The 23808-nt window shown below is 47.5% G+C and overlaps 1 protein-coding gene across 1 annotated transcript; it reads right to left on the reverse strand.

Annotated features, from left to right (window-relative positions):
- Nucleotides 1-5326: 5326 nt before the first annotated feature.
- On the reverse strand, nucleotides 5327-6085 carry LOC141271621 (olfactory receptor 1G1-like). Its single transcript, XM_073681664.1, has one exon. The coding sequence runs from the start codon at nucleotides 6083-6085 to the stop codon at nucleotides 5327-5329; it is 759 nt and encodes a 252-aa protein (XP_073537765.1).
- Nucleotides 6086-23808: the final 17723 nt, after the last annotated feature.

Here is a 23808-nt window from a genome sequence, read left to right on the forward strand (position 1 = left end):
AGTGTCCTTGGACCAGGTTCCTTCGGGGAGGACGTTCGTTCCCCCTAATCTACAAAATGAGGTGCTCTCCTGGGCACATGCCCCTAAGATCGGAGCTCATTTTGGGGTCAAACGTACCACAAAGTTCCTTCAACGGTCCTATTGGTGGCCCCAGTGGCGCCAGGACGTTAAGGAATATGTTCTTGCGTGTGTCTCCTGTGCGAGAGATAAATCATCCCATCAAAGTCCGGCTGGTCTTCTCCACCCGTTACCCGTGGCGGACTCCACAGATCTAACTCCGCTTCTTCTGAATAATGGCCAACATCCGCACATTCCGGTTCCTATGCCAGTTCCCTCTATGGAACCTGGGGTCAGAGATTTGGCTCTGAGGGCGCGGGAGGTTTGAGACCATACCCAGGATGCTATATTGGCCTCCAAGAATCGAATGAGAGAGTCGGCTGACACTCTTCATCGTCCTGCTCCCGTATTCTATCCGGGCGACAGAGTGTGGCTCACGGCTCGCAATACTAAAGTACGCGGGGAATCTGCTAAGTTTGCCCCCCGCTTTATTGGTCCTTTCAAAATTTTGGCCCAAGTAAGCCCTGTAACGTACCGTTTACAGTTACCACGACACTTCGTCGAGGGGTGACAAGCAGCACGCAAAACGCATGTTGGGGTACGAGGCAGTGTGGTCTACCAATACTTTGGCAGGGGTTTGTATTATGCCTGCCTTGGGGGTACTATAATTTTGATATCACTTGGTGGCTAACAAGTACTCTGGCATGATCCCTATGAGTGGTGATGTGCACCCAAATTTAATGTATTACCTTATGTGTTCTATATAAGCTGTAACTGATGTAACCAATGTGATAATTTTACTGGCTTGTATATGGGATATATCCCTTAAACTATGAGGATCTGTACTTTATCTACATATGTTATATGATAATCTAATGGCTTGTATATGAGGATTTGTACTCTATTTAAATATGTTATGTGACAATCTAATGGCTGGGACATGGGGTATATCCCACAAAACTAAGAGGTTCAGAATTCTACTGTTATAGCTTTACATTCTGATTTTCTGAACTGTAATCATCTTCAATGCTTACAGTGATATCTTTTGACCACACTGCCTCAATTTTATTGGGGTTTCCTATGTCTTAGGGGCTTTTGACATGATTTTATGGGGTGTCTGTATGTTTTGTGATAACAATAATAAAAATTATGTTTGAATAAGCAGATTTATTGAGTATTTTGATCTCTTTACTTAATTACTAATTTAGAATGAGGAATGAGAAATAGTGTAGTGTAAGTTGGGTTTCCTCATCTTGTCTTAAGGATATTAATACACTATACGGGAATGAACGTCTATATCATTTTTTGTTTACAAAAGCTTCGCCTGACAGTCTGGCTCCGACAAAGGGGTCGCCTTACACCCCGAGCAGTCTGCAGACGCCGTATTCCCGACACCGCCTGTAAGCCACGTGGAGAGATACTCCTCAGTCCGGTAGCACGCCGGCTGGGAGCACTTATACACCGACGTGTATCACACATGCATCCTAGCACCTGCTGTGTAGTCCCTGTGCTGTAACAGGACTACAGATACATTATTTATCGCACATCTCTCGTGCGGTTAATGGAGATGTGATGGTGTTCGGCCGCAGTCCACCAGGCTGCATCGCGGACCCCGGGTTCGGTTGCTTTCCATTATTTAATAAAGTTGTTTGCAACCGTCCCCTTAACAGTTAGTATGTAAGGTTCGTGTCAATTTTAAGTTCAGGTTGTACCCCGAACTAGGCACTGGGTAGTGTGCTTTATTCCCTTCCATACAGAGGAAGCCGGAAGAGGAAACGTAGCTGATCTCGGGAGTGCTGTGGGGCCGGATGGGAAATCCCTGGGGATGACAGGAGGATTAAGCATAGGGATTGCCCGAGTTGAACATGAGCAGAGGCTTCAAATGTGCTGTGTTGATGAAACTGGAACTGGAGGGTGCTGTACCCAAAACTGTGTGTTAAAGACTGTTGTATCTGAACTGTCACGTAAAGCTGAATTTGTTTTACGAACCGGGTATTCCCTGATATGTGCGCTGCTGTTCCTGAACCAAAGGACGTGGATGCAGCGGAAGCCTCAGGCCTGAAAGTGTGTACACTATATTGTACACAGTACAACATTGATGGTCTGGGACACTGTTTATTTGTGGGGTGCCAGGGTGTAGAGAAGCAGCAGCTCGCCAGCAGGCAGTGTGGATTGGGATTTAATATGAGGGCAACATTAAATGTGGGCAGGTCATGTTTGTGTGCCGGGACTGCTTTTTTGCCTGAGTTAAGACCTGTATGAGGACTTCTGACGCTACTGTCTTGAGTTAATTAAAATTAATTTATGTATGTGTATTGCTTAAATGCCCAGTGGTTTCTAAGTATATGTTCACAATGAGATTTGTTATGTGAATTCTAAAGTGGATTTTCTTCCAAATCAACATTTATAGACAAACATTAGACTCTTTCGTTTGGATTTTTAAGCACATTCACATTCTAATTCACTCTGTGTCAACATACCATAAGGAGCCCCTTCCTGGCAGATAGTTTTAAGGCCATGATTCATATTCTATTGCTATCTCCCACAGAAGAGTGTTTCTAAGTGGTATGTCTTTTGTTTCTCTTTTAAACTTTTGCAAATAAAGTTCTACCTGCTTCACTAGTGGGACTGAGTCCTTGATAGCTTCTAAGCAATGGTAACATGCTGCTATAACTGGTTGCAAACTCACGTGGCAGACTAACTCAGTTACATGCGTCACGCTCTCTTTGTGCAATGGTGATGCTCTCATGCAGCTGTGTTTTTCTCCTTCACCTTTCCTTCATCTCCTTCACAGGTAAATACTATGTTCTCTATACACTCCCAAGGGCAATAACACTCAAGAAAATCAGTAACTTAGTGCAATAACGTAAACACAAAGCAACTCATATAAATAGCATTGCATAAATATGGCATTTGTACAGTAATAAAACAATGTAGGTGTAACGACACAGCATTTACTCTTAATTATGCCAGACATATTTTTCAGTAGGTCAAAAGACATAAGCTATTGTTCATATGAGACTGGACGTTGACACTTGTAGTAGTAAATTGATGTTTGTGGATTTGTTATATGGTTGCGGACTATCTATTGTATCAGTCTTTGCATCTTATTGTTCTGCTATCCTTGAGGGACAAAGACGCAGGTTAATTGAACAATCAATGTTTGTTAATATGTTGATTACCCATTGTATCAGACCATGCAGTTTGTTGTTCTGCAAACATTACAGGACAAAATATGCAGGTTACTTAGAGTTGATTTAGTAGACTATGGAACAGAATGGACTGCAGTCTCATATAAACATAAGCCCCTGTACTTGCCAAACTACAGCCTAACTAGTATACCCCCAGAGGAGTGAATATTCCCTGGATCTATCTCAGACTGCAGTGCCCTTTGCTTAGTTCAACGTGATTCCTAACTTAGAGGATATATAAGGATATAACCGTGAAGGATATAACCGTAAGTTAAGTCCGCGGGTCCAAGATCCCTAAGTATCACCACATTCCCATCAAAGAGGCTAAAAAATAGCCGTTAGACACAATATATATCCTGAACTTGATGCCAATTACAAGCACTGGGGTACCTGTTGGTAATGTTCAGTCCGTCTCCAAGCTTGGCATGCGGTTCCACTTGTAAGTCCTGCTGTAGAAGTCCATTGTGGGACTGTCCAACCGTAGATACAGCGTGCTCCGGCCGGGGTCGTGATTGTTGTGATGTCACTGGTAAAAGGCTATGAAACTTTGGAGAGGCCACAAAGACCAATGCATTTCAAAGGAAGTGCTGTCCTTCTTCTTCAGGGTGTCACAACAATCACTCCCCCCCCGCACTATTCACTCCTCTGGGGGTGTACTAGTTAGGCTGTAGTTTGGCAGGCACATGGGCTTATGTTTATGAGACAGCAGTCCATCCTGTTCCATAGTCTACCAAATCCACCCTAAGTAAGAGCAGTAGTTAATTTGATTATTATCTTTTATCCTTTTGGCAGGCTATCACACAGAGACTGTCTTACTACCAGCAGCTTCACCTATACTGTTCTTTGTAGCGCGAGTGTCTGTATTTCTTCTTTTCAAAATATGCTGGGTAATTGAACATTTGAACAATGAAAGATGACCTCCTCCCATCTTCCCCCAAATCCTGTGGAAAAATTCATGAATAAGAGCTGTGAATTATAAAAGAGAGATCTGCCTCTGTTTCCAGAGAGACTCTACATGACAGTAGCCAAGGCACCAGGGCTCCAACCAGAGGAATATAGATTTGAGACTCTAGAGGACAGCATCCAGGGAACCATGGAACCAACCAGAGGTACACAGATATGATTCACTGCACATCACTGAACCCATTGAGATGTTTGGAGAACCCAGGTTGGGGCAATCAGGTCACCTGGCCACATACCTCAATGGACTCTGTCAGCTTCCTAAGCTTGCTGCTACCTCCTATCTGTGGGTACCTGCCAAAAGTGGGGTGCCACTGGTTAGAGTAGTTGGCCCTGGAAGCCCCGAAGTCGCAGATGTTCTAATTCCCGGCGAGCCAGCAGAACTGTGAGACTCTGCCATTTGCACCATCTTATGTACTTGCTGGGGCTGTACTATATGTTATTGACTATTAGTGGTCTAATAAAGTATGCCACACTGCATTATCCTCACCCAGTATTGTCTGGGTAGTATTATTTTGCCCGCGGTAAAGGAGTACGAGCATTCAGTGGGATGAGCCCTGGTCCATGCGGTCTTTCTAAAGGCAGCCATGCCAGAGGACAAAAGCACCCACTAACCCTCATGTTTCAACAGAAGGCAATTAGGTGGCATTTTCACAGCAACAGGGTCAACAGTAAACCTTGGCAACAGCAAAGGATTTTTCAGTCCAGAACATATCAGCAGGATTTTGGTGATAGAAGACCTCGGATTTTGTAAGAGGATGGCAAACTAGAGTTGAGCAAAAAGATTTGCGCTGCCCTGTCCAATCCAGCATTGCATCTTGACTAGGGAAGTCTTAAATTGTGCAGCTGTCAACATTGGCCTGACATCCTTGGAGCCTTTGACATTTGATAGTCCCCACATAGCATCATGATATTGCGGGTTCTAGTAAATGCCAGAAGCATCCAAGATGTCGGGCTGAGAATGACTTCAGAATGTTTCATATACATTGATCACTCCAATCTGTAGATCTAAACAATATTATCACATAATTGTGATAAATATAAGAAAAAAATACAGGAAACAACTTTATATTTTATTTATTATTTGGCACCTATGCAAACAATCACACACTGACTCTTCAATAAGCCAATTTGCTTTTAAATTTATTGAATGCACTTTTAATTTCCTGATTTTTTAGGCTGTAAATTACAGGGTTCAGCACAGGAACTATGACCGCATAAAGAAGAGAAACAAACTTATCTTTTTTCGGGGTATAACTCGTTGTAGGTCTCATGTACAAACAGATCATCGTCCCATAAAATATGATAACACACGTTAGGTGTGAGGAGCAGGTGGAGAAGGCTTTACGTCGACCTTCTGCAGATTTTATCTTCATAATGGTGGAAATAATGAATATATACGAAACCAAAGTTAACACAAAGGCAGAAGATAAAATTAATGATCCTTCAAGGAAATTAATCAACTCCACTTCGGATGTATCACTGCAGGAAATTTTTAACAGTGGAATAACATCACAAAAGAAGTGGTCAATAAGATGGGATGCACAAAAAGACAGTCCAGAAATAAGTACAGCATGACCACTGGGGTCCAAAAATCCAATACTCCATGCAGACATAGCTAAGCAAGCGGATAGTCTTAGACTCATTAGACTTATATAATGCAGAGGATGACAGATAGCCACATAGCGGTCATATGCCATGGCTGCCAGCAATAAGACTTCAGCACAAGCCATAGCTAAAAAGAAATACATCTGATAAATACAACCCCAAAATGAGATTGTATTGTTATTAGTGATGAGCATGCTTAGAAGTTTAGGCAGAATACTGGAGGTATAAACTATATCAATAACTGACAGATTCATCAAGAATATGTACATAGGAGTATGAAGGTGGGAATTCAAACAAATGACCCCAAAGATGCTAGCATTTCCCAAAATAATGACAAGATAGATAAACAGAAATATGATAAAGCCTGGATATTGGAGCTCTGGAGCATCAGATAAGCCTTCAATTATGAAGTCAGTTCCACTAAAGTTCAGTAAAGTACCATTCTGGTAGAAGTAACGTTCTGGAAATAGAAACATTTTACAACTCTAAAATGCATATTTCAATTATTTTAATATTTTTTATAGAAAATGTACATAAAAACACAGTTCTTTAAATGGATTGCTTGGTTTCACATAAAAAACTCCCAGTGGCTTCAGATAGTTAAAACTAAACAAAATCTACTTTACTTACTGACTTCTGCTCAGATGCTGCAGCTCTTTTTCTTTCCCTGTCTTTGTATACATGGCTGCAGCAGCTATGTTATTTTTATCACATGTAACCACTGCAGCCAATCATTGGACTCAGCGGTGATGCAAATGTAAAAAGCACTAGATCGACCAGCCAACTGATTGGCTGTATCGGACGCGTGTTCTAGATGTGATGTCACCACTGCAGTTATGTGAACAAAGAAGGGGAACAGTAAAAAGGCGGTTCAGGAAAGACAGTCAGCGAGTAAAGCAATTATGTTGATTTTGTAATTTTAAACCAGTTGAAATCTTAGGGAGGTTTAGGTGTTAAACCAGGCAACCCATTAACATGATATTTGAAGACCACTACTTTAACATTGATGACTTATCCTTAGGTCATCAAGATTTGCTTAATTTGGGTCAAATCACGTCCCCATGGCGGAACCCCTCAATTGCCGATGGATCGCACCCTCAAAGGAAAAAACATAATGTTTCAGTATAAAATCATTACTGTGCAAGAGAAACATGATCTGCTCCTCAGGGATAGCTTTGTCCTGTCAGAATGTTGAATATTGGAATACAATGAATTGACATCTAATGTAAGGAAAAAATATGCAAGGGGGAGGGATAATTTTTGAATTTCAGTGATTAGATGAGTGAAGTCCCATATGTGTGAAGGTAGTTCACACACAAATGGTTGTGAAAATAAATCAGTTTAATGAGAAAGGTGGGCGGTAATAGATTTCATACCAGATGTTGTTGTACGACCAGGGAAGTTAGTTAAACTTTTAAGAATCTTAGGTAAAAAGTAAAAATATGGTAGTTGGTAATATTTGATGGAGAGAAAATTTTCCGCTTTTTTCCTTAAAAGATTATTCTGAATAGCTCTACTTATCAGTTTATTATATTCCAAAAAATAGTGTATAGAAGGATCCTGTGGTAATTTGTTATAATATATTGTATCATTTTAGATTACTGATGAGCGGACCCATGGAAGGTCGGGTTCTGGTACCCTACTTAAACTTTATTCCAAAGTTCAGTTCGAGTACCAGAACTTTACCTGAACTTAAACCAGAACCAGAACCCCATTGAAAACAATGAGAAACTGAACTTTTGAACTGGAAAATCTCTCTCTCCTTCCTCTCGTTTTTTCCCGGAGCTCCGAACATTGCAACTGACTTCCAGGAGAAGTCTATGTGCAGCGTTTCATCTATAACAAGTCCTCCGCCTTTGTAGGCAGCTCTAATCACAATCTGATCTTTGGTTTTGAGTGATTTGTGTGCAGAACGTTCTGCTTTGGTGAAGTTATCTTTACTAGGATTTTCACTAGGGTTGGGGAGAATCTTAAATTCCTTTGGTGTAAGATGATAATATGTTTCCAAATGACTACTACGATGATTCTGAGAATAAAAATTTGATTTTGCTTACACATCAACATTCTGTGGTTCAGCTGAGGGAGTAGTATCTATGTTGGAGTTATTAGTATCTGGGAAAAAATATACTTTTGGTCCTTTAACATAAAATGTCTCTGTAAGGTTAATTTGTGTACAAATTTGTTAGGTCAAGGAATATTTGAAAATCATCAACTTTAGCTGTAGGGCAAAACGAAAGACCTTTGGCAAGTAGCTGGTTTTCATTTTTAGTTAATACGTAGTTTGATAGGTTAAATAAACCTATGTCTTGCTTTTTTGGGGGATTCGTCTGAGATGGGTCTGAAATGTTTGTTATTCTTCTTTATACCCCCACTGGTCCACCTTGGTCTGCTTTTATTTTTATGGCTCTACAGTGAGTGGGAGCGAAGGTCACATTTGATATTGGAAACAAAAAGATGTTATTTTTTGTGTTTTTGTTATTTGAAAGTGTGTGTTTTTGGTGGTTGGGAAGAATTCTATTTGCATATTATTTCTAAAAAAAACAGGAGAGGTGAATGTGGTGAATGTGTCAGAGTCTATTGTTTGAAAGGGTGTAGGTTTGGAGATCAGAGGTGAACTCCCAAGGCAAGAAATGATTGGTTTATCAGTGTGTTCTGGAGTGAGGCCATGTTCACAAGTTCAATATTTGGTGAGTTTTTTACATCAGTATTTATAAGCCAAAACCAGGGAAAAGTACACTGCTAAAAAAAAATAAAGGGAACACTCAAATAACACATCCTAGATCTGAATGAATTAAATATTCTCATTGAATACTTTGTTCTGTGCAAAGTTGAATGTGCTGACAACAAAATCACACAAAAATCATCAATGGAAATCAAATTTATTAACCAATGGAGGCCTGGATTTGGAGTCACCCCCAAAATTAAAGTGGAAAAACACACTACAGGCTGATCCAACTTTGATGTAATGTCCTTAAAACAAGTCAAAATGAGGCTCAGTATTGTGTGTGGCCTCCACGTGCCTGTATGACCTGCCTACAACGCCTGGGCATGCTCCTTATGAGGTTGCGGATGGTCTCCTGTGGGATCTCCTCCCAGACCTGGACTAAAGCATCCGCCAACTCCTGGACAGTCTGTGGAGCAACATGATGTTGGTGGATGGAGCGAGACATGATGTCCCAGATGTGCTCAATCGGATTCAGGTCTGGGGAAGGGGCGGGCCAGTCCATAGCTTCAATGCCTTCATCTTGCAGGAACTGCTGACACATTCCAGCCACATGAGGTCTGGCATTGTTCTGCATTAGGAGGAACCCAGGGCCAACCACACCAGCATATGATCTCACAAGGGGTCTGAGGATCTCATCTCGGTACCTAATGGCAGTCAGGCTACCTCTGGCGAGCAAATGGAGGGCTGTGCAGCCCTCCAAAGAAATGCCACCCCACACCATTACTGACCCACTGCCAAACTGGATGTTGCAGGCAGCAGATCACTCTCCACAGCGTCTCCAGACTTTTGTCACATCTGTCACATGTGCTCAGTGTGTACCTGCTTTCATCTGTGAAGAGCACAGAGTGCCAGTGGCGACTTTGCCAATCCTGGTGTTCTGTGGCAAATGCTAAGTGTTCTGCACGGTGTTGGGCTGTGAGCACAACCCCCATCTGTGGACGTCGGGCCCTCATACCACCCTCATGGTGTCGGTTTCTAAACGTTTGTGCAGACACATGCACATTTGGGGTCTGCTGGAGGTCATTTTACAGGGCTCGGGCAGTGCTCCTCCTGTTCCTTCTTGCACAAAGGCAGAGGTAGCGGTCCTGCTGCTGGGTTGTTGCCCTCCTACGGCCCCCTCCACGTCTTCTGGTGTACTGGCCTGTCTCCTGGTAGTGCCTCCAGCCTCTGGACACTACGCTGACAGACACAGCAAACTTTCTTGCCACAGCTCGCATTGATGTGCCATCCTAGATGAGCTGCACTACCTGAGCAACTTCTGTGGGTGGTAGAGTCCGTCTCATGCTACCACGAGTGTGAAAGCACAACCAACATTCAAAGTGACCAAAACATCAGCCAGAAAGCATTGGTACTGAGATGTGGTCTGTGGTCCCCACCTGCAGAACCACTCCTTTATTGAGGGTGTCTTCATAATTGCCAATCATTTCCATCTATTGTCTATTACATTTGCACAACAACATGTGAAATTGATTGTCAATCAGTGTTGCTTCCTAAGTGGACAGTTTGATTTCACAGAAGTTTGATTTGCTTGGAGTTATATTCTGTTGTTTAAGTGTTCCCTTTATTTTTTTGAGCAGTGTATAATAGAAAAACGTCACCCACTCTTGGTTTTAGCTTACAAATACTGATATAAAATATTGACCAAATACTGAATGTGAACGTGGCCTTAGAGTAACATGTGTGGTTAGAAAGGAAAGATTAATGGATAATGTTATGACAGCTCTATTTAATAGGTTAAAAATTGCGGGCGACGCTTCACGTCACCAGTGGTTGTTAGTGGTTGATCCTGACTGTAACACACAGCTATTATCTACCGGGCATGGGGCAAGCTCAACCCGTGAGCCCGCTTCATACGCCACCTGGCAACTTGCACAGTACATGTATAGCAGATGTCGGTCAAGTGTTAATTAGTGTTAGGCGAGCACTAAAATGCTCGGGTGCTTGATGCTCGGGTCGAGCACATTGGAATACTCGGGTGCTCGGCCCGAGCAATGAGCCCAATGTAAGTTTATGGGAAACTCGAGCATTTTTCAGGTGGCTCCCACCGACGGTCTGCAGAGGGCCTAAAAATTGCCCAAATCGATGGGAACAGTGCTCAAGTGACATTGGAGCAGAATGGCAAAGACCCCTGGAAGTGACGCGCCCCCTGGGCCATGTTGTTAGGGATACCCGGAGCCGGATCAGATGGGGGTTGTAGTCTCCGAGTGGCTGTGACCCGGTCCGTGCCCAGGGTGTCAAACTCAGTGTGCGGCAGTCCTTGCAGATGTTCTTAGTGTCGACTACGCCACCCGTTGATTTGCGGTCAAAAGGCCGCCGCTGCAGGATGGTCCGCTGAGACTGGTGGTGTGTGTGCAGCTGTGGTAGTATAACCCCCAACGGGAGGGGTATAGCCTCAGGGGGTCAGACGTGGAGGATGGTGGTTGTGAAGGTGCAGCAAGGAGACTCAGAGTCAGGAGGTGCAGTTCAGGGTTTTTACTTACTGATGTTCTTTTGGTCACTCTGGCCTTGAGTGACCACCCGAGCCGTGCTGCGTCCACCAGGTCCTGGACTCGGCCAACCCCCAGGCAATTGTGGAGCGTGGTCCTGAGCTCCTTTCTGACTCTCCCTTCCTCTGGCCGTTCCCACCAGGGATCCACTTTTGGCCGGCTCCCTCGGGTCTCTTGGTGGTCAAGCCTCCTCTGGGCTCCCTGACCCTATGCTCGGTGTGCCTTTCTAGTGGATTTGGTGAGGGTCGTGGCAGATCCTGCCCACAACCTCCGGTTCCTGGTTAAGGTTCGTTTTGGCCTCTGCCAGCTTGGGTTCCGGTACCCTTGTTCGCCAACCCCTCACCCTTCTGTCCTTATTCTGGAATCTTGGGGTTCCTTCTTGTTTCCTCTCTGGGTCCTTCTCACTCCTCTCTCTCTCTCTCAGCAGGCTCTGTTCTGGAGCTGGGCCCAGCCGGAGCCACAGCTCCCTGTCAGCCCTCCTGGCTGAGCTCCTCTGCTCTGCTCCTCAGGCTAAAGACTCTCACTGACTGACCCTGTTCTAAGATGGTGCCCACCTTATATACTCCCTCTATGTGTGAGCTCAGGTGACCAGCACCCAATGAGCTCCTATCTTTACCCAGACTACTCCCCCTATCTGCCCCTACACTACTGGGATGTTCCACCCCCTCCCACTCCAGCCAGGGACAGACGCTGTCGTACCTGCACATAAACTGGTGGGAGTACCGTCGTTCTGTCCCCCGGAAATGGGATGTATGTAGTGCATGCAGCCTACTAGCTCAGTTCCACACTCCATCCTTACCCGGGAGTGGAATACCACACCTCTGGCTTGAGGTGTAATACCCCTGTAGCAGCCGAGTCCTCAGGGTGCTACAGAAGCATTTCTGACTCCCAGGTCACTGCTGTCAACAACGTTGTCAGAGGTACAGTATTATGCCACTTTTACGGACTCACAATAAAACATTCAAAAATGAAACCAAAATGGATTTTCCTGGGAAATATGTTAAGGAACATCTTTTCCAGGGAAATGGCTTGTATATAAAGCAAAATAAATAACCACATAGCGTTTTTGATGTGTTTTTGCACTTTTGCATTGCTTTCAACAGTGACAAATGCATTCACCAGGAAATGTCATTTTAATATTTTACAACCTTATCGGGCCATGTGGTGTATGAGAAATCATCAGACACATCGTGTTTCATTTATGAAAGAGGGACTCTGAAAGTCACAAAGCCTATTTTTATAGGGCCATCAGGCGGCCTTTACTATTCTTAAATGACCAGCAGTCGGCCATCACTATTCTTAGAGAGCCATCAGCCGGCTGTGTTTTATTGTTCCCAGTGAATGCAATGGTTGTCAAAAATTGGGAGGCACTCCAATGCCCCTTGGAAGAAACGTAGAGGAGGGCCTCCTGAAAAAAAATGTTCCCATTATGAGGAAGTGGGTCTCCCATTGTGTTTGCCTATGCAGTGAATGCAAGGGTTGCCAAAAATTTGGAGGCACTCCAATGCCCCTTGGAAGAGACGTAGAGGAGGGCCTCCTGAAAAAAAATGTTCCCATTATGAGGAAGTGGGTCTCCCATAGTGTTGGCATATGCAGTGAATGCAAGGGTTGCCAAAAATTGGGAGGCACACCAATGCCTCTTGGAAGAGACGTGGAGGAGGGCTTCATAAAAAATGTTCCCATTAGAAAGGAGCAGGTCTCCTATACTTGTAATGCCCATACAAACATTTACTCCTGGGGGGTATACATGAACATACTGTTTACATTTTTTTTTTACGGGCAGCATAAACACCCTTTAAAAAAATTATGTGGGTGTTGCATCACGGACCACGGTCACCCTGGTGATATGGTGGTGGAGGATGAGGATGAGGAGAAGGAGGAAGACAAGAGTAAATAGCCAAAATCAGGAAGCGTATACCCATGTTTGGGTGTGAAGAGGTGCATGGGAATACACCTCCCAAAAAAAGACACTGGATTTGAGTTTATGTTACGCTGCTATTGTAGCACCCTGAGGACTTGGCTGCTACAGGGGTATTGCACCTCAAACCAGAGGTGTGGTATTCCACTCCCGGGTAAGGATGGAGTGTGGGACTGAGCTCAGTAGGCTGCATGCACTACATACATCCCATTTCCGGGGGACAGAACTACGGTACTCCCACCAAGTAGATGTGCAGGTACGACAGCGTCTGTCCCTGGCTGGAGTGGGAGGGGGGGTGGAAAATCCCAGTAGTGTAGGGGCAGATAGGGGAGGGGCTCTGGGCATAGAGATAGGAGCCCATTGGGTGCTGGTCACCTGGGCTCACACATAGAGGGAGTATATATGGTGGGCACCATCTAGAGATAGGGAGAGTCTGTCAGGAGAGTTCTGAGGAGGAGTTCAGCCAGGAGGGCTGACAGGGAGCTGTGGCTCCGGCTGGGCCCGGCTCCAGGGCCAGGCCTGAAGCAGAGAGGAAGAAGAAAGGCCCAGAGACGCAGAAAAGAGGGAACGCTAAGATCCCAGAAGCAAACCAAAAAGGGTGAAGGGTTGGCAGAAGAGGGCACCGGATCCCAAGCTGGCGGAGGCAAAAGTAACCCTTAACCAGGAACCGGAGGTCGTGGGCAAGCTTTGCCACGACCCTCACCACATCCACCAGGAAGGTACACCAAGAGTAGGGTCAGGAAAGCCAGAGAAGGTTTTACCATAGAAGGCCCAAGGGAACCGGACAAAGGTGGATCCCTGGTGGGGACGGCCAGGAGAAAGAGAGAGAGAGGGAAGCTCAGGACCACGCTCCGGAACTGCCTGGGGGTTGGCCGAGTCCAGCACCTGGTGGATGCAGCACGGCTCGGGTGGTCGCTCAAGGCCAGAGTGACTGAAGGAACACCTGTGAGTAAAAACCCTGAAACTGCATCTCACGTCTCTGACTCTCCTTTCTGCACTGTCACTACCCCATCATCCGCACCAGCTGCCCTGAGGCCATACCCCTCCCGTTGGGGGTTATACCACCATCGCTGCACCCATACTACCGGCCTCAGCGGACTGTTCTGCAGCGGCGGCCTTGTGACCCCAAATCAACGGGTGGCGTAGTCGACACAGAAACAACATCTACCAAGACTGCCACACACTTAGTTTGACACCCTGGGCACGGACCGGTTTACCGCCACAAGACTACTACCCCCATCTGATCCGGCTCCGGGTAAGCCCCCGTGCGCGCGATGCCGCGCGAAGCAGCAGGCCCAGGGGCGCGTCAACTTTTGGCGTAGTCGGCAGGATTACGTGCCCGCAACCGACAGGTACTGCGTGCCTGAAGAGAAGTTCACATTTACCGTAAAAAGGAGTCTCCCGCCAATTCCAGAGGGTCCCCGCCATCGGACGCCATCTCGGATCGTTTCCCGCCGTTTTCCCGCCATCTGCAGTCTTTTCCCGCCGTCCACGGAGTTTCCCGCCATTGGGAGACGGTTCCCGCCATCTGAGAAGATTTCCCGCCCTGGCAGAGCGGACTCCATTATGGGCGTGCCAGAGGGTGGTAAGAGACGACCTCCCATCGTGGGCCTGGTCCCAGAAGAGCGCCAAAAGCAAGGACCGCCCCCACCAGCAGAGACTGCAATGATAGAGATGTCCATCAGCGTGGGGGGACTGCCCCTGGAACTGACAATCACCAAGTTGCCCCAGGACCGCCCTCAGTGTGGGCGGATCAAGAACAAAAGAGTGAGGATGGGTGCAGCCTGGAGGAGTCTGGGAAGGTCGCACCCGGAGATGGAGGGAGAGTCAGGCAGCACCGACCCTGTGGTCAGGAGCCTGTTGCAAGCCACCACCCTACAAGACCTGGTGGAGATCTTGGCACAGCTCCCCCGAGACCGGGAGCGTGCACAGACCGCGCTGGAAGGCCTCGCACGGAGGATGGCCCAGGTGCAGCGAGAAACGCTGACTGAGTGGAGTAGGGAGATGGCCCAGCAGGCTGGAACCCGCCAGCGGAGCACGCCACCCGAGACGAGGAGTCTGACCGCCTCTGAGGATGGTGCAGGAGGAATGAAGGCCGGAGACGACGCCATGGAAGGAGCTGAAGAGACGGAGGCAGGTAAAGGGGACGACACTACCCCAAGCCTAGAAACCGTGAGCCTGCCCCAGCTCCCCGTCGCAGAGCCCGAAATTCCCCCTACCATGCCCGTCGCTACACAGCCACCGCTCCAGACTAGGCCTCAAGCAGGAGCCGCGGCCACGCCCCCTGTGACGTCACGCGCCTCAACCCCGAGCGCGGCCGAGCAGGAGACGCCACCGGCCTGGTCGCAGGGCCGAGTACCCCCGGGCGCCGCAGTTCCAACAGAGCCCTCTATCTCCACCGAGTCACTGGCCTGGTCGCAAGGTCGAGTGCCCCCGGGCGCCGCCGTCTCCACAGTGCCCTTTACCTTTAGAGCGCCACCGGCCTGGTCGCAAGGCCTGGTGAATCCGGGCGCCGCTACTACCATCGCGCCCTCAACCTCCACCGTGCTACCCTTGGGTGAAGACCTGTTCGCCCAGCACACTTGCCCGGATGGGCAGCCCTTTGAGTGGCCACCGGAGTACCTCCATCCCCGACTCCGGAAGGAAAGGCATCTGTGTGAGCCCCTGATTCCGGCTCCGGTGCCCGCCAAGATCACCCCACTCCCGTTGGAGGAGGCGCAGTTCGAATGGGACCCCACCGGAGAAAACCTCATTGGGTTCACCCATGAGACCCGGGCGGCCGCAGCCCAGCGAGCAGAGTGCTGCCGGCAACAGCTGGAGGTCTTCGACCGGGAACGGCGAGAAAGGCGGGTCCGCGAGGAGCGGCTGCAAGTACAGAGTGCGGAACAGAAAAGCTGGACCAGACGAAACCCCCGTGCAGCCCATGGTCCCCGCGCCACCGGGACCGTAATCAAGTTTCAACTGCAGCACGGTTGGGGTTTTATCCGGGACCACAGAACCCCCGGCGACGTCTTTGTCACCCGCAGGGACGTCAAGAGCCATCTGCCGGAGGGACACAGAGGACGTGATCTTTACCTGGGTGATGAGGTCACCTTCACCCGGCATCAATGTGCCAAAGGTCCATATGCTCTCCATGTGCACAGATTGACTGAGGAAGAGCTGCGGTTTGAGGAAGGTCAAGAGGACCCGGACGGGTCTGAAGATTACCCTCAAGAAGGAGCAGGAGGATGCCGTTATTAAAGTACGGTACAGTGAAGCTGTAAATAGTTACCCGTAAGGGTACAAGAACTGTTACCAGTAAAGTATAGTCCCCGTAGGGACCAGCAAACTGTTACCCGTGTGTCCCTATCCCTTAACAGGCTGAGGACTGTGAGCAGCCATCCCTTATTCCCACTGACCGAGGACTGAGAGCGGTCGTTCTTTCCCTTTACCTGGCCGAGGACTGAGAGCGGCCATACCCTGTATATAGTTGCGCTTTCTAAAGCGCCCCTACCGGTTTTAAAGAAAAACTGTTTTTCTACAAGTGACTGTTGCACTTTACCTGGTCACAAGTTGCACGGTGGCCAGGGATCAAGAATGTTTCTTATGAAAAAGTTTTTATTATGCTAAAAGAGTTAATGATATTTTATAAATGTGTGTGTTCGTAATGTTTTATACTTGTAACGTTAAAAGAGAAAAGTACATCCCATAAAGGGATGAGTGAAAGTTAAAATATCTTATATGTAAGTGCACTTTAAAAATTTTTTGTATGTTTGTATGTTTTGCTCTTTTACAGCCCGAGGACGTGCTGTGGTTTACCAGGGGGGAATGTAGCACCCTGAGGACTCGGCTGCTACAGGGGTATTGCACCTCAAACCAGAGGTGTGGTATTCCACTCCCGGGTAAGGATGGAGTGTGGGACTGAGCTCAGTAGGCTGCATGCACTACATACATCCCATTTCCGGGGGACAGAACTACGGTACTCCCACCAAGTAGATGTGCAGGTACGACAGCGTCTGTCCCTGGCTGGAGTGGGAGGGGGGGTGGAACATCCCAGTAGTGTAGGGGCAGATAGGGGAGGGGCTCTGGGCATAGAGATAGGAGCCCATTGGGTGCTGGTCACCTGGGCTCACACATAGAGGGAGTATATATGGTGGGCACCATCTAGAGATAGGGAGAGTCTGTCAGGAGAGTTCTGAGGAGGAGTTCAGCCAGGAGGGCTGACAGGGAGCTGTGGCTCCGGCTGGGCCCAGCTCCAGGGCCAGGCCTGAAGCAGAGAGGAAGAAGAAAGGCCCAGAGACGCAGAAAAGAGGGAACCCTAAGATCCCAGAAGCAAACCAAAAAGGGTGAAGGGTTGGCAGAAGAGGGCACCGGATCCCAAGCTGGCGGAGGCAAAAGTAACCCTTAACCAGGAACCGGAGGTCGTGGGCAAGCTTTGCCACGACCCTCACCACATCCACCAGGAAGGTACACCAAGAGTAGGGTCAGGAAAGCCAGAGAAGGTTTTACCATAGAAGGCCCAAGGGAACCGGACAAAGGTGGATCCCTGGTGGGGACGGCCAGGAGAAAGAGAGAGAGAGGGAAGCTCAGGACCACGCTCCGGAACTGCCTGGGGGTTGGCCGAGTCCAGCACCTGGTGGATGCAGCACGGCTCGGGTGGTCGCTCAAGGCCAGAGTGACTGAAGGAACACCTGTGAGTAAAAACCCTGAAACTGCATCTCACGTCTCTGACTCTCCTTTCTGCACTATCACTACCCCCATCATCCGCACCAGCTGCCCTGAGGCCATACCCCTCCCGTTGGGGGTTATACCACCATCGCTGCACCCATACTACCGGCCTCAGCGGACTGTTCTGCAGCGGCGGCCTTGTGACCGCAAATCAACGGGTGGCGTAGTCGACACAGAAACAACATCTACCAAGACTGCCACACACTTAGTTTGACACCCTGGGCACGGACCGGGTTACCGCCACGAGACTACTACCCCCATCTGATCCGGCTCCGGGTAAGCCCCCGTGCGCGCGATGCCGCGCGAAGCAGCAGGCCCAGGGGCGCGTCACTATCATTCGGTGGTGTTGAGAAGTCTGGCCCAATCCAGCCCTTGTTCATTTTTATAAGAGTCAGCCTGTCAGCATTTTCAGTTGACAGGCGGATGCGCTTATCAGTTATAATTCCACCAGCGGCAGTAAAAGCCAGCTCTGATAAAACGTTGGCGGCAGGGCAGGCCAGGACCTGCAAGGCGTGGAGAACCAGTTCATTCCACGTATCCAGCTTGGATACCCAATAATTAAAAGGCACAGAGGAATCACGGAAGACGTTGGTACAGTCGGCAAGGTACTCCCTCAGCATCTTCCCAAACTTTGCACTCCTTGTGAGAGTACCCCGCGCCTCAGGGCCTGTGCGATGGGAGGGGCTGAGAAAATTCTCCCACAACTTTGACAGTATTCCCCTGCCTCTGCTGGATTGAAGTTATGTTTCTCTCGCCTGTACTCCTTGGTTGTCCAACGAACTGTGACCTCTGCCGCCAGCGTTTTCAGATGGGAATTTTTTTAATAGTTCCGAAACAAGGACCTTCTGGTACTGCCCAATTTTTGTAGACCTGTCCACCTCAGAAATAAGAGATATAAAGTTCTCCTTGTAGCATGGGTCTAGAAGTGTCACCAACCAGTAATGACTGTCACCCAAAAATTTGAGAACGCGAGGATCATGCGTAACATAAATTCAGCCATGCGTGCCAGACTACTAACAGGCAAGACTTCCGTGTCTTCACCAAGAGGATGACTGACCTTGCTCTCCTCCTCCTCCTTCTCCTCCTCTCTGTCCTCTAGCCATCCACGCTGAACAGACGGTATGACAGTTGTGCAGGTAGTACCGTCTATAGCGCATGAAACTAGCTCCTGTTCTTCCTCCTCCTCTTCCTCATTGTCACCCAATCCACGTTGGGATGAGATGAGGCTGGGCTGTGTGTAATCACCCTGTACGGTTCCTTGCTCCATCTCATCGTGCTCCGCCTGCAATGCATCCTCTTTGATTGTGAGCAGAGAGCATTTCAGAAGACAGAGAAGTGGGATGGTGAAGCTAATTATGGCGTCATCGCCGCTCACCATCTTGGTGGAATCCTCAAAGTTTTGGAGGATTGTACATATGTCTGACATCCATGTCGACTCCTGAGGTCTTATGTGTGGAATCTGAACTGAATACCGACGACCTTGTTGATGCTGGTACTCAACAACTGCTCTCTTCTGCTCACAAATCCTTCCCAACATCTGCAGTGTAGAGTGTCAAAGCGTGGGGACATCACACAACAGTCTGTGAGCCAGAAGCTGCAAATGCTGCTGAAACATGGCAAGGGCGGCAGAAGCTGTAGGTGATTTTTATAAAATGGGCACACAGGCGGCGTACTTTAACAAGGAGATCCGGCAGCTCCAGGTAGGATTTGAGAAACTGCTGAACCAGAAGTTTAAGCACCTAGGCCTGGCTGTAGGTTCAGCGGTGTGAGCCACAGATCTGCCTGATGTTTCAGAGCTGTCCACAACTCTTCAGCATTGTGCGCTTTGTCACATAAGCATATTAGCTACAGCACAGCTTGTTGCCGCTTGGCCGAGGCAGTGCTGCAGTGCTTCCATCTTGTGACTGATGTGGTCATTTCAGAGAGAGGCTGAAGAGGAGGAGGAGGCTGAGGAGGATGAGGTGCAGGAGCTGTAGACTGTGAGGGCAACCCTGATTGACCTAGGGTCCCGCAATCCTTGGCGTCGGGAGGACGTGTTCCGTCCCAAGGACCGACTGGGTCCCGGCTTCCACTATGTTAACCCAGTGTGCCGTCAGCGAGATGTACCGTCCCTGCCCACAAGCTCTTGTTCACGTGTCAGTGGTTAAGTGGACTTTCCCTGTAACTGCGTTGTTGACGGCAGGTCTAATGTTTTGGGATACATGCTTGTGCAATGCGGGGACAGCACACAGGGAGAAATAGTGGCGGCTGGGGACCGAGTACCGAGGGACGGCCACCGCCATCAGGTTGCAGAATGCTTCAGTCTCCACGAGCCTAAAAGCAACATTTGGAGCGCAAGCAGTCGTGAAATGTGGGAATTTAGTAGTGGTCCTGTGGGGCGTTGGATGAGTATTTGCGCTTACGTACCAAGAACTGGGGCATGGACAACTGAACACTGCTCTGGGACAAGGACGTGGATGTGCTTCCTGATGCTGCTACTTGAGAGTATGCAATGACAGGTGCAGGGCAGGAGGCATCTTCGCATGCACCATGGACAGATGATTGGCTTGCATGCACAACAGCAATGGTGCCACCCGCAGACACTATTCCTGGACCCTGGGATTCGGCCCACAAAGTCGGGTGCTTTGCTGCAATGTGCTTGATCATGCCAGTGGTGGTCAGGCTGCTAGTTTTGCCACCCCTGCTGATGCTGGCCTGGCAGGTGATGCAAATGGTCTTTTTGGGGTTATCGGCAGAGTCTTTAAAAAACAACCAGACTCGGGAAGACCTAACAATTGTACTGGCAACTTCCTACGTGTTGGTGTTACTGGGAACGGTAACCTGCCTTCTGTCTGTGGCCATCACACTGCTTCTTCCTGCCTGTTGGGGTGCTCTGCCTCCCTCCCCCTGTGTGCTGCTGTCTTCGCTCAACATGTCCTCCTGCCAGGTTGGGTCATTTACTATATCATTCACCACCTCGCTTCCACTTCCGCACGCTGGTCCTCCGCCTGACTTTCTGGCAATTGTGTCTCATCATCATCCACCTCTTGTGACACTTTCCCACCATCGCCTTCGTGTGACCGTGGCTGCTCAAATATTTTGGCATCGCTACATGCGATCTCCTCTTGCCCCGCTTCAAGTGGACCGGGCAAGAGGCCCGCATCTATAAATGGAAAAGTGAACAGAAAATCAGAGTGTCCAAGTGTGGGATCAGTTGTCTCCGGGCACTCGGCATGGTGGGAGGAAGGAGGATCAGGATGAGGAATATGCAGTCCAGACTCATGACTACTGAGACTTGACCGTGTGGAAGACAGGGTGGTGGATAAGTGACTGGAAGCATTATCCGCTATCCAACCAACAACTTTTTGACACTGCTCTGGGTTCAATAGTGGTGTGCTGCGGTCCCCAAGGAATTGGGACAGGAAGGTCGGGCGAGAAGATGTGGGTGTGTGTTGTGGCACAATTTCAGCTTGCCCATGGCCTCGACCTCTGCATGCACCATCACCATCATGTCCAGTTCCCCGTCCCTTGGCATGCACCTTGCCCATTTTAAATGGAGGACAATATCTTCCACGCTCACTACAAATGGCTGAATTTGGAGCGAAGTTATATGTAATCCGTGTGATGGAGATACCACAGTTTTAAATACCTGGCCTGTAGGTTACTATTTTGAACAGCAAATTGGTGTTAAAAACTTTGCTGACTCACTGAAAAAAAATTTGAATGGAGGCCAAAAATGGCAGTATTTTCAGCGCAATTGTATGTTATCCGTGTGACGGACAAACCACAGTTTTAAATAGCTAGATTTTTAGCACTGTAATATGGAAAGGACCTGGCTGTATTCTGCAGTGCCAACAAGCAAATGGTGCAGAAAAACGGTGTTCTCTGGATTTCTTTTTAACCAAATAATGAGGATTAAGATCCAAAAAAATGATTCCTGGCCCCTGAGACCTGGGCCTATATCTAGAAATATCAAACAGCAGCAGCAGACAGAACTGGAATGGAGCCTCTTGTGCTATATGCACTGCAGTCTGCTATATATACTGCCTGTCTATATAGACTGCCTGCCTGATATCTCTGCAGATGGATTAGTCCTCAGAAGGACTGTTTGTTGAGATGGATATGTGTAGTGTACTTGTTTTCTCCCTGCACTACCTAATACACAACCAAATCTCTCCCTAGCTCAGCAGCACCTCTCCCTACTCTGCCTGATTGCGGAGTAGACTGACGAGCACAGCGGCACCAGGTCTGATATAGACCTGATGACGCTGTGCGGCCAGCCAATCACTGTAATGCCACAACTAACATGGCTGCGGCATTACAGTGAGTGGCAGGCAATCCCTGCATGTTGATTGGCGCTCTAAAGAGCGCCAAACGTGCAGGGAGGGGACCCGAGCATCTCGCAAGTAGTCGGCGAGCTCCGAGCATCTCGAGTACTGAGATGCTTGGACGAGTACCGAGTACTTGCGAGTATGCTCGCTCATCACTAGTGTTAATACATAAGTCTCTTGTTATTCATGAATTATCCTGGTCCTGATGTTGGTCTCCTTGCTCATGTAAAAGCTATTTCAAAGTTTTTCTTTAATGGCCACGAGCGAGTGCTATATATCGTGTAACTGATTTATTCTCCTGCATTGTAATATCAGGTTCTATGTTATAACTCAAAGAATTTATTAGTTACCATTTCTGCACTTGTAAAGAGATTAAAGACAAGTTGAAGCAAAATAATAAAGTATTGAAGTGAGATACACATGTAACTACTTAATTTACCTGCATCTCTGTTTATTGCAGACACTTACACACAGATACCTATGTGCTACTATATACTAACAATGGAATTTTTACTGAAAATGAAAACAGATAACCATTATATAAACCTACAATTAGATGCACAACCATTAATCATTAGAAAATAATTTTATTGAAACAGACAATTTAAAAGCATGAGAAAGAGGGAAACAGTCCACACAGGTGGAACAAACCGGCGAGCGAACATGTGCACCAAAAGGATTATACATACATGGTTAGAAGGTGGTAATAAATAAGGGGTTATCATCCAATTAAATATGTAAACTTCATGATACAAATGTTGTATGGTATATTGCAATTAAGTATAATAAATAAGCCAAAGTATATTGGTACAAAACTCATATATAATACAATAAATAAGTGACAATGCACATCAATTAGAACTTACAGTGGGTACGGAAAGTATTCAGACCCCTTTACATTTTTCACTCTTTGTTTCATTGCAGCCATTTGGTAAATTCTAAAAAGTTAATTTTTTTCTCCTTAAAGTACACGCTGCACCCCATCTTGCCTGAAAAAAAACAGAAATGTAGACATTTCTGCAAATTTATTAAAGAAAAACTGAAATAACACATGGTCATAAGTATTCAGACCCTTTGCTCAGTATTGAGTAGAAGCCCCCTTTTGAGCTAGTACAGCCATGAGTCTTCTTGGGAATGATGCAACAAGTTTTTCACACCTGGATTTGGGGATCCTCCGCCATTCTTCCTTGCAGATCTTCTCCAGTTCCGTCAGGTTGGATGGTGAGCGTTGGTGGACAGCCATTTTCAGGCCTCTCCAGAGATGCTCAATTGGGTTTAGGTCAGGGCTCTGGATGGGCCAGTCAAGAATGGTCACAGAGTTGTTCTGAAGCCACTCCTTTGTTATTTTAGCTGCGTGCTTAGGGTCATTGTCTTGTTGGAAGGTGAACCTTCGGCCAAGTCTGAGGTCTAGAGCACTCTGGAAGAGGTTTTCATCCAGGATATCTCTGTACTTGGCCGCATTCATGTTTCCTTCAATTGCAACCAGTCGTCCTGTCCCTGCAGCTGAAAAACACCCCCATAGCATGATGATGCCACCACCATGTTTCACTGTTGGGATTGTATTGGGCAGGTGATGAGCAGTGCCTGTTTTTCTCCACACATACTGCTTAGAATTATCACCAAAAAGTTCTATCTTCATCTCAGCAGACCAAAGAATCTTATTTCTCATAGTCTGGGAGTACTTCATGTGTTTTTGAGCAAACTCTATGCAGGCTTTCTTGCACTAAGGAGAGGCTTCCGTTGGGCCACTCTGCCGTAAAGGCCTGACTGGTGGAGGGCTGCAGTGATAGTTAACTTCGTTGAACTTTCTCCTATCACCCTACTGCATCTCTGGAGCTCAGTCACA

Source organism: Phyllobates terribilis, unplaced genomic scaffold, assembly GCF_046119375.1.
Source record: "Phyllobates terribilis strain yellow unplaced genomic scaffold, ASM4611937v1 Scaffold_5__5_contigs__length_657084704, whole genome shotgun sequence".
In the NCBI taxonomy this organism is placed as follows: domain Eukaryota; kingdom Metazoa; phylum Chordata; class Amphibia; order Anura; family Dendrobatidae; genus Phyllobates; species Phyllobates terribilis.

What these genes read in the sequence shown, in the direction of transcription:
- LOC141271621 (XM_073681664.1), bottom strand. Translation starts at nt 6,085, where the DNA reads ATGTACATATTCTTGATGAATCTGTCAGTTATTGATATAGTTTATACC.